Source organism: Indicator indicator, unplaced genomic scaffold (genome assembly GCF_027791375.1).
Source record: "Indicator indicator isolate 239-I01 unplaced genomic scaffold, UM_Iind_1.1 iindUn_scaffold_93, whole genome shotgun sequence".
Lineage (NCBI taxonomy): Eukaryota > Metazoa > Chordata > Aves > Piciformes > Indicatoridae > Indicator > Indicator indicator.
In genome coordinates, this window is record NW_026539211.1 from 135,062 (window position 1) to 149,186 (window position 14,125).

General features: G+C 49.8%; 1 protein-coding gene across 1 annotated transcript; it reads right to left on the reverse strand.

The window, feature by feature from the left end:
- Positions 1–514: 514 nt before the first annotated feature.
- On the reverse strand, positions 515–13,881 carry NUP35 (nucleoporin 35). The gene is made up of 9 exons (XM_054398724.1): positions 13,853–13,881; positions 12,234–12,404; positions 7,773–7,897; positions 6,618–6,684; positions 5,889–6,024; positions 4,906–4,975; positions 4,687–4,815; positions 1,830–1,997; positions 515–779 (listed from the first exon to the last, which is right to left on the reverse strand). The coding sequence occupies exons 1-9, from the start codon at positions 13,869–13,871 to the stop codon at positions 702–704; spliced, it is 963 nt and encodes a 320-aa protein (XP_054254699.1). The 5' UTR covers positions 13,872–13,881; the 3' UTR covers positions 515–701.
- Between the last annotated feature and the right edge of the window lie 244 nt (positions 13,882–14,125).

Sequence of the window (14,125 nt, forward strand, 5' to 3'; positions counted from 1 at the left end):
TCAGCAGCATTTGCTCTGCTGACAGCACTTTAATAAGCATTAGGGAGCATCACAGCTGTCAGTTAAGAGCACTGCAAATAGGTTTTCCTAAGAGTCCAAAACAGTTCTCAAAAACCAAACCAACAAAAATCAGGCGAAGTATGAAAAAGAAAAAAATTTTACTTCAGCTTTATTGACAGAGTTAAAAGAGTTCCTATGACATCTAGAAGATACCAGAGAAAGCAGTGAAGGAGAGGACAATGGATGCTATGGATAAAATGAAAGTCACATAGAGAAACAACGGTCCCTGGGGGCAAACTGCATTTAGTGTTCTTCCTGCAAGTAGCCCATCCTCTTCCCAGAAAAATAACCTAAACAATGAAATTGAAGGCATCAGTCAACCAAGCTGGCAGTTCAAACATTTCCAGCTTACTGGGAAGCAACTCACTGAAAGGAATTACAGCCATGCAAAGAGAACAGGGGGGGGGGGGGGAACCCAACCAAAAAGGGGATTTGTATTGACACTTACTCAGCTTTTAAAACCACCTGCACATGGCCACCATTTAAAGTGCAAGCTACATGGCTGCTGAATTAACTGAAGGCATAATAGGTGAGAGAGAGAAGTTAAAATACTGCCACACCAGTAGTTATACAACTAACCACAGGTGCCAGTAGTGTAGGTCAAGCCCTGCCCAGCTTAGTGTGTTACTACTTCTTGTGTATTACCAGCCAAACACATAGTCCATTGCTTTGGATACAATGCTTTCATCTTTCCTAGGAGTCTGTCTGTCAGAAACCACCTAGAAGGTAGAGGAAGGGGAAAAAAAAAAAAAAAAAAAAAAAAAAGAAGAGGAAGAGAGACAAAAAGAAAATCAGTCAACAAAGTTAATTATTTTTCTAATAGCCAGTTCCTTTTCTTTTCCTAGGTGCTGCTCTATTCTGGCAAAAATATTTTTGGAAAGATTTTTCACAGCCAGCCCTTAACCTCTGGGAAGAGTGAAGAGTCATTAATAACACCTTTTTTTTATTTTTTTAAATTATTATTCTTTTAGAGACTGAACAGACTGAGTTGGTGCTTGAATCACATTTGAAAGGTAAGGCAGATAAAGGCTAAAGTCACACTGAAGTCAACAGCCTTGCTACAGTTTAGCCTAGTTCCTGACTGTAAAGACTGAAAGGAAAATAAATTACCATTGGACACAACAGAAAAATAATGCTAAGGTCTACATAATTCATTGGCTTGCTAATGGGGATATAGAGTAGTGGCATGGGGAACAACTTCTTCCTTACATCCAATTTGAATCTATCCACTTCTAGTTTTGCTTCATCCCCCAGTCCTATCACTCCCTGACACCTGAAAAAGTCCCTCCCCAGCTTTCTTGGAGCCCCCTTCAGATCCTGGAAGGCCACAAGAAGGTCTCCTCAGAGCCTTCTCTTCTCCAGACTGAACAACTCCAACTCTCTCAGGCTGCCTCCAGAGCAGAGCAGCTCCAGCCCTCTGCTCATCCTCATGGCCCTTCTCTGGACACCTTTCAGCACCTCCAGATCCTTCCTGGAACAGAGTCTCCAGAACTGGACCCAGAGCTCCAGGTGTGGTCTGAGCAGAGTGGAGCAGAGGGGGAGAATCCCCTCCCTGGCCCTGCTGGCCACACTTCTCTTGCTGCAGCCCAGGCTCTGCTTGGCTCTCTGGGCTGCAAGTGCTCACTGCTGGCTCCTGCTGAGCTTCTCCTCCCCCAGCACCCCCAAGGCCTTTTCTTGAGAGCTGCTCTCAAGCCAGTCCCTGCTCAGTCTGTATTGGTGCCTGGGATTGCCCTGACCCAGCTGCAGGACCTTTGCTCCCCTTCACATACCTGATAGTCACTGGTGGAAGCTTTGTATGCTGTTGCAAGAGGTCTCATTGTAGAAATCCTGGTTGTATTATTTGCAGCTAGCACTGGTGTGCCAATGGACTTGGGAGGTGTAGTGAAAACTGTAGGTGCTGAGGGTGTAGAGCTCCTCTCAGAGTTTTCCATCACATTCTTAAATAAAACAGAGTTAATGTCATGGCAACAAGTATCAAAAAGCAGTATTTCCACCTCTCTTGAATTACCTGTGGTCTAAAACTCTTTGGTGCAACGAGCAAGAAAGCAGCGCAAGAAAGCAGCGCAAGAAAGCAGCGCAAGAAAGCAGCGCAAGAAAGCAGCGCAAGAAAGCAGCGCAAGAAAGCAGCGCAAGAAAGCAGCGCAAGAAAGCAGCGCAAGAAAGCAGCGCAAGAAAGCAGCGCAAGAAAGCAGCGCAAGAAAGCAGCGCAAGAAAGCAGCGCAAGAAAGCAGCGCAAGAAAGCAGCGCAAGAAAGCAGCGCAAGAAAGCAGCGCAAGAAAGCAGCGCAAGAAAGCAGCGCAAGAAAGCAGCGCAAGAAAGCAGCGCAAGAAAGCAGCGCAAGAAAGCAGCGCAAGAAAGCAGCGCAAGAAAGCAGAGCAAGAAAGCAGAGCAAGAAAGCAGCGCAATACTCCAGTCCTGTGTGTGAAGCAGTTTGCTTTTGCCCCAGGGGCATTAGAGCAATCTGTCCTGCTCTAAACCACAACACCAACTTGTGGCCTTCAGCTGAGATTCAACTTGCCACAGAGATTTAGTCAGTCCTCTTCAGCAAATGCCAGGAGTCTCAGGCTGTATTTTGTAGGCTTAAGTTTAGAAAGGCATGCATGCAAAATGGCAGAGTGAGTGCAAGGGACTTGATGGGAACCACAAGTTCCACGAGAACCCAGAGGAAACAGGATGGGAAACAACCACCAGCCTGGGGACATCAGATCTGCTGCATTTAGACTCAGTGGAGCACAGCATTCAACCAGCCTAAAGCAGAGCAGAAAGGCAGAAGCTGATCTGGCAGGAGACAGCTAATCCAAAATACAGGCTAGGACTGGTGTGCAGTGGGGGTGGCAGCTGACTCATGGCTCAGTAGGAGGGGAAGCCACTGAACTAACAGCTAGCTTTAAATCTGAAGCTCAAGCACTGGCATGAAATTCATCCTGTCTGGTTTTCCATTGCAAGGAAGAAATTTTACAGGCTAAAGCCAAACCCTCAAAGGATTAGCCTCCAGAACCACAGGTGAGCAACTATGGGTTCATTTATTCCTGCTTGAAGGTTGACCTTCTCCACAAAGCACATCATGAGCATTCAAAAGCAATAAAGATCAGACACAATTAAACATCTCAGACCATTATTTCCAAAGATTCAGCTTATTGGCAATTCAGTAATTGATACCAACTGGGCACCAAAACAATAAAGATAAGAGGAGACTGGAAGCCCTCCCATCAGAAGCCCACAAAGAGGCACTGAAGTAGCTTTGTTTTATGAATTTTAATCAGTGTAACAAAAGGTTCAAACTGATAAAAGCTGCAGTAACAGGAAGTTCAATTTCTCAGGGCTGCCCCCTCAGAACAGTTTACATTTGAAAGCTTTCCTTACCCTAGCATCACTTATCCTTAAAGGACCTAAAAACAAGAACTCTGTGAGCTGTAGAAGAATGACTGACATTTGCCTATGGTAACAGACAGTGCCCAAGGCAAAGTGCTGCAAGAATTCAGGATCAGGGCATCGTCAATGCCTGGAAGCTAACAGCTCCTGATAACTGTAGACTGAAACACAGCCATGCCTACACCAACTACTACTTACAAGACAGGGAATGGCTTTTGTGGGGGCAGGTGGGAGCACAGCACTGGACTCTCCTGCTCACAGATTTTCAGTATGATGTGCTGAGATAAAACTGAAAAGCCAGGAGCAGGCAGCTAAGTCACATTAAAAAAAGAGGCACAAGTAAGAAGAGCACTCACAGTCTTGCTCTGCCATCAGATGTATTGTAGCCACAAATTCCAGTCAGGGAACTCCTTTTCTCTCACTAGTTATGGCTTCACTTCATGACTTGTGCATCAATACAATTCACAGAACCACAGAATGGTCTGGGTTGAAAGAGACCTCAAAGCTCATCCAGCCCAACCCCCTCTGCACTCAGCAGGGACATTCTCAAAGAGATCAGGTTGCTCAGAGTCCTGTTGAGCCTCACCTTGAAGATCTCCAGGCATGGAGCCTCAACCACCTCCCTGGGCAACCTCTTCCAGTGTTCCACAACTTGTTCCTCACATCCAATCTCAATCTGCTCTGCTCCAGTTTGAAGCCATTGTCCCTGCTCCTGTCCCTGCAGGCCTTTGCAAACAGTCTCTCTGCAGCCTTCTTGCAGCCCCCTTCAGGTCCTGGCAGGTTGCTCTTTGGTCTCCCTGGAGCCTTCTCTTCTCCAGGCTGAACACCCCCAGCTCCCTAAGCCTGCCCTCACAGCAGATGTTCCCACCCCCTGAGCATTTTTATGGCCCTCCTCTGGATCTGCTCCATCAGGTCCATGCCCTTCCTGTGTTGAGGGCTCCCAAGCTGAATGCAGTACTCCAGGTGAGGTCTCACCAGAGCAAAGTGTCAGAATCACCTCCCTCCATCGCCTTCATGCATTGCAACTTCCAAGGAGCATAGAGATTTCTTCTCATGACCTCTTCTCAGCAGAAAATTGTGTCAAATACTCAAGAGAAACTCACCTAAGGTACAGTAGATGACACTTACACAACTGAAATACCCATGCTTTGCATTTCCTCAAGAAAAAAAGACCTGAAGAGGTCAAGGAAACACCAGAGGAAGCCCCAAAAGCAGAGTGCCTTAGATTTAAATCAACAGCAGCTGTTAACTTACTTTCTCTATGCATGGCTTGACACCAATCATGATGGAGTCACCAAAGATCCTTCCATCTTTGCTCAAGGCTTTGCGTGCTTGCAGCTTCGACTGGTACCGAATGTGCATCCAGTTCCCTGTGTTGGACATCTGGATGAGAGCAAGGGACAAGGGTGAAATTCAGCCCTTGAAAGGCTGAGCCAGAAGGTGTTCAGAAGGATGCCTAAAACCATGACCTACCACATGCTTTAATATGTTTCCATACTGAGCAAACTGCAGAAGAATATACGAAGCTGATGCTTGAGGAAATCTGAAAGACAGGAAACAGTCATGTTTTAAGGAGTAGTTGAAGAATTCTGGTGCCAAAATGCAGCACTACAAAGGGTTTTCAGAGGTCCCAGAGCCCAGTCTGTTAATGCCACATTAGAAGAATGATTTAAGGAATATCACAGGATATTAAGAGTTGGAAGGGACCTCCGGAGAACTTCGAGCCCAACCCCCCTGCCAGAGCAGGACCAGAGAATCCAGCACAGGGCACACAGGAACACATCCAGACAGGGCTGCAAAGGCTCCACAGAAGGAGACTCCACAACCTCTCTGGGCAGCCTGTTCCAGTGCTCTGTCACCCTCACAGTAAAGAAGTTCTTCCTTATGTTGAGGTGGAACCTCCTGTGCTGCAGTTTCCATCCATTGCCCCTTGGCCTATCCCAGGGTGCAATTGAGCAGATCCTATCCCCTCCCTCTTGACACCCAGCCCTCACATTTATAAACATTAAATCCCCTCTTTGCCTTCTTCTCTCCACACTAAACACCCCCAGGGCTCTCAGCCTCTCCTCCCCAGGCACTGCTCCAGTCCCTTCAGCATCCTTGCAGCCCTCCCTTGGACTCTCTCCAGCAGATCCCTGTCCCTCTTGAACTGAGGAGCCCAGACCTGGATGCAATATTCCAGCTGAGGTCTCACCAGGGCAGAATAGGAACTTCCAGACATCTTTACTTCACCACACACCCCAATAACATAACGCTGCCTCTCCAACTTGGGGGAAAAAAAAAAGTTAACATGTAGCTTAAGTTAAGCTGCTTCACTAAAATCCATGCATTTGGTGGCTTTAACCAGAGTTGTGTTTCCTGCTGACCCTTAGACAACAGCAACATCCAAGTACTTCTCTCCATATGGAGCAAAGACTTCACCTATGTTGTTCCAAATACTTGGCAAATCCACATACCCAAATACAGTTACCCATGTGTCATCAAGCTGATCTTCTGAGGTCAAGGAATCACCTTGAGTATAAAAAGGATCTAACTGAGCAGGAGACAGAGGAGTCTTCCTAGGCTGGCCAATACTTGCAGGACTAAACACACCTGAAGCTGTGAAATTGAAATGGCATTGATGAACAAATTACTTTTGCAAGACAGAGAAGCTTTAAGAGGCTACAGTAAAAGCCTAAACTCACTATCAAGCATTTCACTTGCACATGGAAGAGTTTGGTGGAGATTCCTTTGCAGACAAACCAGTCTGGCAAGATGAGACTCACATCTGTAAGCAAGCTACTAAGCTTTCATGGCCAAGCAACCTAAACTTTCCTCTGCACCTCTAAACAACAGCAGCTTAATACAGAAGGTCAAACAGGAACATGACAGCAGAATTAAGCTTAGCCAGAAGCCACAGATTCATATACAAGAATGGAAACTGCATGAAGGTGGAAGGCAAGCCATCAATCTCAGCTGCTTCACCTCTGTGCTAACTTGAAGGAGCAAGTAAAGATTGAATGAATTTCAGTCCAAGTGGACAAGTATTTCCTATTCACATCCACATACCTCTTGAAAAGCTAGCACATAAAGATGCAGCTCCTTCACACACAAGCAAGGAGCTGATGCAGCTTGAAGAGTGGTTGATGATTTGCGTGTATGAAGGAAAGCAGTGAGAAAGCAGATTACATCTTTTGACAAGGGACATCTACCTGCTCCAGGAGTGGATGGCAGAGTTCCAACCAAGGGGCTCTGTGTTAGAGAAAAGCTGGCCTGCAGTAAAACACAAAAAGTACCAAATCATACTTACAGGGACACTTCTTGGATCATTTTCAGGAGACTTAAGCATCAGGCAAAGAAAATTAACCGTTTGCCTTAAGTGGCTTAAGAGTAGGAACAGACATCAATACGGACATTTGATACAAGATTATTAAAAGTTCTTCATAAAAAGTTTTTTGGCAATGTTTTCCTGTTCCAGCATGCAGCCTAGCAGAGAGCCTACACATCCAGGAGGCCTCAACTATTACATTATGGAATTTCCAGCTGTAAGCCTTAGGAAAGAACACAGCTAGCAGTCCTGATCAGAGCTTTAAATAAAACTATTGGAGACAGTATGGGATCAGAGGATGTTGGGGGTTGGAAGGGACCTCCACAGATCTTCAAGTCCCACCCCTACCAGAGCAGGACCAGAGAATCCAGCACAGGTCACACAGGAACACATCCAGACAGGGCTGCAAAGGCTCCACAGAAGGAGACTCCACAACCTCTCTGGGCAGCCTCTTCCAGTGCTCTGTCACCCTCACAGTAAAGAAGTTCTTCCTTATGTTGAGGTGGAACCTCCTGTGCTGCAGTTTCCATCCATTGCCCCTTGGCCTATCCCAGGCCACAACTGAGCAGAGCCTGTCCCTGTCCCTTCCTTCCTGACCCCCAGCCCTCAGCTATTGATAGACATTGATCAGATCCCCTCTCAGTCTTCTCTCCACACTAAACACCCCCAGGGCTCTCAGCCTCTCCTCCCCAGGCACTGCTCCAGTCCCTTCAGCATCCTTGCAGCCCTCCCTTGGACTCTCTCCAGTAGATCCCTGTCCCTCCTGAACTGGGGAGCCCAGACCTGGATGCAATATTCCAGCTGAGATGTCACCAGGGCAGAGTAGAGGGGGAGGAGAACCTCCTCAGACCTGTTGTCATTTCAGCTGCACAGGAACAGGCAGACCAAACACCCAGCTTAAGGAACAGCAGGACCTGAAGACTCAGCAGACATTTGGTCTCAGCTGTTTATACAACTGAGTTACTGAACTCACCGAAGCTGTAAGCTACCTCTCACCCTCTGCTAAGAGCAGGAGAGTATCTAAGCCACTTACTGGTCTTCTTGAGGTTAGAGGTGACCCAAGCCCAGGGCTGGACAGTTCATCATATATGCTTCTAACTGGTGGAGCACCACCTTTATCTTTATGTGTAGGGACTACTGGTTGGGGGGGAGAGCCTCCTGCAATTAAAAGGCACAAAAGAAGAGCATGAGAAAAGCTTGTTAAGTTTACTCCATTGCTATTTGTTCTTAAATGTGGAACAGCAAGTTCACAGAACCACAGAATTGTCAGGATTGGAAGGGACCTCAAGGCTCAGCCAGTTCCAACCCCCCTGCCATGGGCAGGGACACCTCACACTCCAGCAGGTTGCTCACAGCCACATCCAGCCTGGCTGCAAAAACCTCCAGGCAGGAGGCTTCCACCACCTCCCTGGGAAACCTCTGCCAGTCTCTCACCACCCTCATGGGGAACAACTTCTTCCTAACATCCAATCTCAGTCTCCCCATTTCTAGTTTTGCTCCATTCCCCCCCAGTCCTATCACTCCCTGACACCCTCAAAAGTCCCTCCCCAGCTTTCTTGGAGCCCCCTTCAGATCCTGGAAGGCCACAGGAAGGTCTCCTCAGAGCCTTCTCTTCTCCAGACTGTCTCCATAGCAGAGCAGCTCCAGCCCTTCCTTGGGCACCTTCCAGCACTGTAACTCGGCTCTTCCACTGGGGCTTTGTAAAAACACCTGGCCTGCCAAACTGAAAATCATGCATGTCAGAAACCACCTTCATACACTGGTATCATCTAAGACTTTTACACCTCTTATCAGACCAGTATGTTCACAGAATCACCCAGGTTGGAAAAGACCTCAGAGATGATCAAGCCCAACCTATTACTTAATACCTAACACCTTCTGACAACTAAACCATGGCTCCAAGTGCCACATCCAAGCTTTCTTTGAACACCTCCAGGGATGGTGACTCCACCATCTCCCTGGGCAGCACATCCCAATGGCCAACTACTCTTTCTGGGAAGAGCTTTCTCCTCACCTTAAGCCTAAATTTCCCCTGGTGCAGCTTGAGACTGTGTCCTCTTGTTCTGTTACTGGGTGCCTGGGAGAAGAGCCCAACCCCCACCTGGCTACAACCTCCCTTCAGGGAGTTGTAGAGAGCAATGAGGTCTCCCCTGAGCCTCCTCTTCTGCAGGCTAAACACCCCCAGCTCCCTCAGCCTCTCCTACTCTTCACTACTGTTCTGAGCACAGCTACACCTTCCTACTTTAAGGCAGGTCAGTAATGAACTAGTTGTTTCAGGAACTAAATTCCCTGTGGCTGAGATGCAAAAGCAAAGCTTTTAGGACTTGACATTCACCTGCCAAAGACCCATACCAAAAAAAACACACAGAAACTGCACATGGTGTCATGTTCCCCTTCTCCAAATTCCCTCCCTTCCTATGCAATTTTATGTTAATTAAAAAAGTAAGCTCTGGAGAGCATTTAAACAAGGTGGTAAAGTCAGACCAGATGTTCTCCCCTTTTGTAAACTCTTTGAGACTTCCAGCAGGAGAATTAAACTGACTGCAAGATCTTAACACATCTCTGACTGTTTTTGAGGGGTAAGTTTACCACAGGAGAAAATAAATAGCAGCTAGAATTCAGTTTTTACTTCCAAAATATTTGGAAATTCAGCTTTTCCAAAACACTTTGCAACCCTGAATTCTGACTCCTGTCTGAACTTATACACCCAAAATCTGTTACCATGTATTATCTAAAGCAACTCTCCCAGCAAGGTTTTCAGTTCAAGGGGCTGTTTAGTTTGAAAATGAGGAGGCTGAGGGGAGACCTCCTGGCTCTCTGCAGCTCCCTGAAAGGAGGTTGTGCAGAGGTTGTGCTGCTCTCTTCTCACAGCTCATTAGCCAGAGAAGAAGAGGGAACAGCCTCAAGCTGCAGCAGGGCAGGGTCAGACTGGACAGCAGGAAGAATTTTTTCCCCTCCAGAGTGGTCAGGGATTGGAATGTGCTGGGCAGGGAGGTGGTGGAGTCCCCAAGCCTGGCTGTGTTTGAAGGTGGTTTGGCTGTGGTGCTTGGGGCTGTGGTTTAGGGGTGAGCCTTGCAGAGTAGGGTTGTGGGTTGGACTTGGTGATCCTGAGGGGCTTTGCCAACCTGAATGCTTCTGTGATGCATTAAACTACTATATTTTGGGAGGCTTGTTTTAAGACCTTGCTGCTTCACCCTTTTCTAGAATCAATACTCTTAAGCTGTAAAAAAAAAAAACTTTTAAAAAAATTAGGTGACATTCACATGACTATTTTCAGTTTCATTAACATTTCCCTAAGCAGCATGTGTGTGAGGTGGACAGGGCAGGTAGACAAGAGCAACAAGAGCAGAATAAAAGACCAGCCATGACACAGCATCTCACTACCAAGGGAATAATTTTACTTGAACTTGAAAGAATAGTACCACAAGTATCTTGCAGTACTTCAATCTTCAATTCCACCTTCAAAATGACTGGTACACAACACATTTAGATATTTATATTACACCACATGCCGTGTTTAATGTTTGTATCACTGTTATAGACAGTGGGATAAAGGGCACCATCAGCAATGTGCTGATGACACCAAGCTGAGTGGTGTTGTGGAACCTAGAGGGACAGGATGGCATCCAGAAGGACCTGGACAGGCTGCAGAGGTGGTGCCCAGGGGAACCTCATGAGGTTCAACAAGAGCAAGTGCAGGGTTCTGCTCCTGGGCTGGAACAATCCTCACTGTCAATCCAGGCTGGGGGAGGAGGGGAGAGAAAGCAGCCCTGAGGAAAAGGCCTTGGGGGTGCTGGGGGATGAGAAGCTGGCCAGGAGCAGGCAGGGTGAGCTTGCAGCACAGAAGGCCAAGGGCAGCCTGGGCTGCATCCAAAGCAGCATTGGCAGCAGAGCCAGAGAGGTGATTCTGCCACTTTGCTCTGCTCTGCTGAGACCTCACCTGCAGTGCTGTGTGCAGCTCTGGAGCCCTCAGCACAGGAAGGACATGGACCTGATGGAGAGGCTCCAGAGGAGGCCAGGAAAGTGCTCAGGGGGTTGGAGCAGCTCTGCTAGGAGGCCAGGCTGAGGGAGCTGGGGGTGTTCAGCCTGCAGAAGAGAAGGCTCCAGGGAGACCTAAGAGCAACCTGCCAGGACCTGAAGGGGGCTGCAAGGAGGTTGCAGAGAGACTGTTTGCAAAGGGCTGCAGGGACAGGAGCAGGGACAATGGCTTCAAAGTAGAGCAGAGCAGACTGAGATTGGATGTTATGAATAACACTGGAACACATTACCCACTTCAGTCTGCTATGAAGGATTAATCACACAATTAATCAGGTTGGAAAAGTCCTTTGAGATCATCCACTCCAACCTATCACCAAGCACCATCTAATTAACTCACCCATGGCACTGAGTGCCTCATCCAGGCTGCTTTGAAACACTTCCAGGGATGGGGACTCCACCACCTCCCTGGGCAGCACATCCCAATGGCCAAGCTCTCTGTCTGGGAAGAATTTCTTCCTCACCTCCAGCCCAAACCTCCCCTGGTGCAGCTTGAGACTGTGTCCTCTCTTTCTGTCACTCGTTTCCAGGGCAAATAGATCAATCCCCATGTGGCTACAACCTCCCTTCAGGGAGCTGTAGACAGCAGTAAGATCTCCCCTGAGCCTCTTCTTCTCCAGGCTGAACACCCCCAGCTCCCTCAGCCTCTCCTCACAGGGCTGTGCTCCAGACCCCTCCCCAGCCTTGCTCCCCTTCTCTGGACACCTTCCAGCATCTCAACATCTTTCTTCAACTGAGGAGCCTAGAACTGGACACAGCACTCAAGGTGTGGCCTAACCAGTGCTGAGCACAGGGCAGGATGACTTCCCTGCTCCTGCTGGCCACACTATTGCTGATGCAGGCCAGGATGCCATTGGCCTTCTTGGCCACCTGGGCACACTGCTGGCTCCTCTTCAGCTGCTCTCCACCAGCACCCCCAGGTCCCTCTCTGCCTGGCTGCTCTCCAGCCACTCTGTCCCCAGCCTGTAGCACTGCCTGGGGTTGTTGTGGCCAAAGTGCAGCACCTGGCACTCAGCCTTGTTAAACCTCATGCCTTTGACCTCTGCCCATCTGCCCAGCCTGGCAAGGTCCCTCTGCAGAGCCCTCCTACCCTCCAACAGATCAACACTTGCTCCCAGCTTGGTGTCATCTGCAAGCTTACTGATGGTGGAGTCAATCCCCTCGTCCAGCTCTTCAATTAGAGAAATTGAACAGGATGGGGCCCAACACTGATCCTTGGTGGACACCACTAGTGACTGGCTGCGAGCTGGCAGCAGCACCATTCACCACCACCCTCTGAGCACAGCCATCAGCCAGTTCTTAACCCAACCAACACTTGAGTTCATCATCCATTTCATGAGCTGAGCTCATTTATAGAATACAATAAAATCATAAGTCTGCAACAGTCACATAGAACAGTAAGAAAAACAGAATTTTCTAGTTTCTGAGGACAATTTTTCAGCATTTAAGGAATTCTGACCTGCAAGCAGCGGAGATCTCATTTCCATAACACTAGCTGAAGGGCCACTAATGGCACGGGACTGAGGAGTCATCGGGGCAGGTAAATCACCCATCAAGAACCCAGGAAGGAACTGGGCACTAGCTCCTGGTTTTGGAGACGTCGGGGAGCCAAGGGTCATCGGCTCAGCTCCTGTGGGAACGAGAACACAGTTTAACAACATGGAAGTCAGCAAGGCATTGTCACTCCTTAAATAGCAGCTCTATCAAGGAAGCATAAAATAACATTCACTAAGTCACTAAGTTCTTAGTCAAAAAATTATACAAACCTAAGCTGTGAGGAGTGTGGCCAGCAGATCCAGGGAGGGTCTCCTCCCCCTCTCCTCTGCCCTGCTGAGACCTCACCTGGAATATTGCATCCAGGTCTGGGCTCCCCAGTTCAGGAGGGACAGGGACCTGCTGGAGAGAGTCCAAGGGAGGGCTGCAAGGATGCTGAAGGGCCTGGAGCACTGCCTTATGAGGAGAGGCACAGAGCCCTGGGGGTGTTTAGTGTGGAGAGGAGAAGACTGAGAGGGATCTGATCAATGTCTATCAATAGCTGAGGGCTGGGGGTCAGGAAGGAAGGGACAGGCTCTGCACAATTGCACCCTGGGATAGGACAAGGGGCAATGGATGGAAACTGCAGCACAGGAGGTTCCACCTCAGCATGAGGAGGAACTTCTTCACTGTGAGGGTCCCAGAGCACTGGAACAGGCTGCCCAGAGAGGTTGTGGAGTCTCCTTCTCTGGAGCCTTTGCAGCCCTGTCTGGATGTGTTCCTGTGTGCCCTGTGCTGGATGCTATGCTCCTGCTCTGGCAGGGGGGGTGGGACTCGATGATCTCCAGAGGTCCCTTCCAACCCCTAACATCCTCTGCTCTGTGAGCTCTGGCCTTGGCTTGTGGCCAGCATATCTTCTGAGTAATACACAAACTTTATCACAACCTCGCAGATTTTTTTTTTTTTTGCAGCTACACGAACTGTCAGGCTGAGACTTGGTTCTTACAACACGCCACTGGAATTACGGTTGGATTTCTAGCCTGGAGGCTAGCGCTGGGGTCGCGCTGAAGGCGTTTCCTCAGCGAGAAGTCCTCACTCCGCCGCCAGGCCATGTCCCGGTTCCGCTCACGCCTCCCGCTCATGCCCGAGCGCCGCAGCATCCCGGTGGCCTCGCCGCCACCATTCCAAGCTGTCCCCAAGCTCCGGGGCGCTTCCTCTACGACTCTTTCATTACATAACACCCGCGTGGGGGCCTCATGGCTTCACGCTCCCTTTCGCTTTCCCCTGGGGGAAGTCCCTCATCGCGGCACACTCTCTCCCACCACCTATGTCAGGTCAACAACGTTCGGACTTTCCTCCCGCTTCCCCCCGCCGGTACGAGGCGGGGAGGTGGGGGGTAGTAAGACCCGTCCGCGGCCCGCTCCGCCGCGCCGGGAGGCGCGGGCGGTGCCGGCGGCCAGAAGCGCGGCGCAGCCTTCGCCGCCCAGCAGCGACCTCTCAGGCGCCTCAGGCTCCGCCGCAGGCTGCCCGAGCGCCCGCGCGCGACCTGCCGACCTGGCAGCGCCGGCGCAGCCACCACAGGGCCGGCGCCGCCGCACAGCTCACCTGAGGGCGGCGGCTCCATGGCGATAGGCGGCGATAGGCGGCGATAGGCTGCGATAGGCGGCGATAAGCGGCGAAGGCGGCTGAGCCGGCCCGGGCGGCGGGAAAGGACCACACGCAGCTCCGCCGTGCGCTTTCAAACCGGACGGAACTTCCTCCTGCCGTCACCTCCGGCACGCCTCCCGCCCCGCCCCGCCCCGCACATTCCGCGCAGGGCGGCGGGCGGGAGGTGTTACCTCAAACTGGGATGGCCCCGGCCCCGCTGTGAGGCGTTGC